A 3,083-nucleotide genomic window follows, 5' to 3' on the forward strand; every position below is an offset into this window, starting at 1 on the left:
TCGGGGCAGTGACGCCGTTGTTTATCTTTCCATCGGGTTTTAATAAGGACTCCCTTCCCGTTGGAGAGAAACGGGGGTTGGAGAGTGGATGAGGAACGCCGGGATCTAGTGATCTCGGGATCTCGGTGTACAGTGCTGCCAAAGATGATTGTAAATGAAATAATAATTTGGTTTGAAAGAAATCAGTGTTCTGCTTATTTTTGGTATTTGTAGGTTATAATTTTAAGCATACAAACGATAAAACCCACAAAGTTCACTGTTTGACTGACGCGGTCGACACTAAACCCAAGTGAGGGGATAAACAATGATAAATTCCTGGCCTGGATAGCTTTACTCTCATCTCTCATAAACCCTAGCACCTTCCACCAACCACCAGTAAAGCTCCAACTTTAGGTCAACCTGCTGCTATGCCTGCATCTGGCCTCCTCTTCTTAAACAGCTTGAATCACGGATCACTCTCCTTTAATCTAGGAGCGGATTGATGTAAAGTGTGCCTTCACACATGTTGTAAATGTCGGGGGTAATCCTCCACAGATAGACACTGGCAGATAGTGGAAAGTTGTCGGCGACCCTTTGGGAAAGGTCAAGAGCGCAGGATCGCTGGAGTACATCGAGACACGCAGTAAACCTAAAATACAGGTCTCACGTGTATTGTCATTCTCACGAAAAGCACCACCGCTCTGCGTCGAAAGGCTCCTGCCGACAGTGAAAGGCGTATAAACAAAAGTCAGTGGTGGTTAATGGACCTGCCATTCGTTGAAACCCTGCCGTGAATTTCTCCCCCCAAATAGAGACAGAGCAGACACTGTCAGTTAAGGGTGAGAATGTGAGGGACTGTTAAGCATGTATCTCTCTATCATTCTCTCTCTTTCTCTTTCTCTCTCTCTCTCTCTCTCTCGGTCTCTTGGTCTCTCTCTCTCTCTCTCTCTCTCTCTCTCTCTCTCTCTCTCTCTCTCTCCCCCCCCCCACCCCCCCACCCCCACTAACAGAGCTGCCCCCGCCATATGTCTACCCTCCCTTTGCTCTCTCGGCCACAGCTGGGTGCACGATGGGTAAACAGGACATCACTTCCCTCCCCCAGTCCTCCCCCAGTCCTCCCCAGTCCCCCCCCCCCCCCCGGTCCCCAAGGAGGAACACCGTTGTTTGCACAGCAGCAGCACGGAGGTATACAGGAAATAGAGATAATTCCAACACTGCCAGTTGCCCCCCACCCCTTACTCCACCCCATGCCTATCCTCACCCGACCACACCCCACCCAAGAGGGCTCACCCTAGGATCCCTGCTGCTTGTTTAAGGAAGATGAAGTGCAGTGATGGAGGGCAGTCCAGGTTTCTATCGCTCCCTGGCCGGCGGGGAAGAATCTGCTGAATAAGGGGATGGCGAGTCTCCGGGCGTGTGTGCGTGTGTGTGTAATGTGTGTGTGTGATGTGTGTGTGTTTGATGAGGCTCTTAAATGTGTCAACACAGGAAGCGCATAATATGGAACCTTCTCCCTTTTGCGTTCTGTTCTATTATTGTTTTTCTGGAGGAATGCGTGCAGCGTATGTAGTCTGAGTTCCAGCCGGTCTGTTTGGAGAACGACTACCTCCAGTCGATATCATGAGGGATCCAGGAGGAGCTGTCTCTCTCGAGCTGAGGTCCTATCAATCGTTGGGCGCTTGGGGAATAGTGTCAGGGCCGCTTGTGCGAGCGGCGTCCAGGGCCCAGTAAACAGAGCTTCACTGAAGTGTTGCCGAAAGAATTCTTACTCCTCGCGGGGGTCAAGGCCCGAATGTTTAGACAGCACAGCCGGCGAAGCTCCGTGTTGTTTAGACAAGGCTCCCAAACACGCGGCCTGGAGGCCGTCCAAGTACCCTTCCAAAAAGATTTGTCTTTCCCCGCTTTTCCTCGTCCCATCTTTGTATTTCTTCTAAAATAATGTGTATTTACAAAAGTGTGTGTGTGTGTGTGTGTGTGTATTAGTGTGTGTGTCAGTCTCTGTGTGCGCTTTTGTGTGTGTATGTGTGTGTATATACACGTGTGTGTGTGTGTGTGTCAGTCTCTGTGTGCGCTTTTGTGTGTGTATGTGTGTGTATACACGTGTGTGTGTGTGTGTGTGTGTGTGTGTGTGTGTGTGTGTGTGTGTCACTGCGTGTGTGTGTGTGTGTGTGTGTGTGTGTCTGTGTATACACTCATGTGTGTGTGTGTGTGTCTGTGGGTGGGTGTGCGTGTCTGCATGTGTGTGTGTTTGTGTGTTGAAACACATGTGCCCCATGCCTGATTGCTTCAATCTTACTTTTATCTGGCGAGAATTCTGAGGCAGCACATTTTTGCCGCCTGGAGCCTTTCCTTCTGTATCTGTCCCTCTCACTCACTCACAATCTCTGTCTCTCTCTATTTCTCTCTCCCTCTCTCTCTCTCTCTGTCTCTGTCTCTCTCTCTCTCTCTCTCTGTCTCTCTCTCTGTCTCTGTCTCTGTCTCTCTCTCTCTCTCTCATACTCTCTTGTCTGCTTCCCCCTCCCTGTTTCTTCTGCAGGAAGAGAAGGGCATTTCCTGTGAACTGGTCGAGCTGGACTTCCTGAAATGCAGCGTGGGATTTCCGTTCATGAGAGCACAGACGAAGGTGAGACAGCCACAGGGAGCCCAGAGACACAGTGCCTCACAGGGGCCCCGTCGGTACACCAAAACCCTGCCACGGCCGTGCCTCTGCTCTGCTCTGCGCTGCTCCTCAGCCCAGCCAGTGCTCGGTATTTATAGACGCTGTAATGATTTGCGAGCTCAGCAGGAGCTCAGTGTGAATGTTGTCTCTCCTGTTGCCTGGGGTCGGCGGCATGGTTTGAATTATACGCCACCTTTAGGTCTAAACGTGAAGCGTCACCGCTGAGCAACGTCTCTGGGTCCCTAACCTCTCGTCTCCTTCCTCCTCTTGCAGTATCACCTCGCCGTCATCTTCGACACCAGCCGGGTCTCCGGGGAAAACGACACCTTGCGGTTTCTGGTCCAGGCGAAGAGGTTAGCGTTAATGTCCTAGATGATTGTCAGGCTAAACCTGAAGCACATGTTTAGCAGACAAAAAAGAGAAGGGAACGCACTTATCTTCATAT

At 50.9% G+C, this 3,083-nt stretch overlaps 1 protein-coding gene across 1 annotated transcript in view; it reads left to right on the forward strand.

The window, feature by feature from the left end:
* The window catches only part of itga9 (integrin, alpha 9), a 51,150-nt gene that overhangs the window by 41,812 nt on the left and 6,255 nt on the right, over positions 1–3,083 (forward strand). The window contains exons 19-20 of the mRNA XM_084470143.1: positions 2,516–2,602; positions 2,912–2,983. Coding sequence (XP_084326269.1) covers positions 2,516–2,602; positions 2,912–2,983 — 159 coding nt within the window. The remainder of the gene's footprint in view (positions 1–2,515; positions 2,603–2,911; positions 2,984–3,083) is intronic.

This window comes from Micromesistius poutassou (genome assembly GCF_964030765.1).
Source record: "Micromesistius poutassou genome assembly, chromosome: 7".
NCBI classification, from domain to species: Eukaryota; Metazoa; Chordata; class Actinopteri; order Gadiformes; family Gadidae; genus Micromesistius; species Micromesistius poutassou.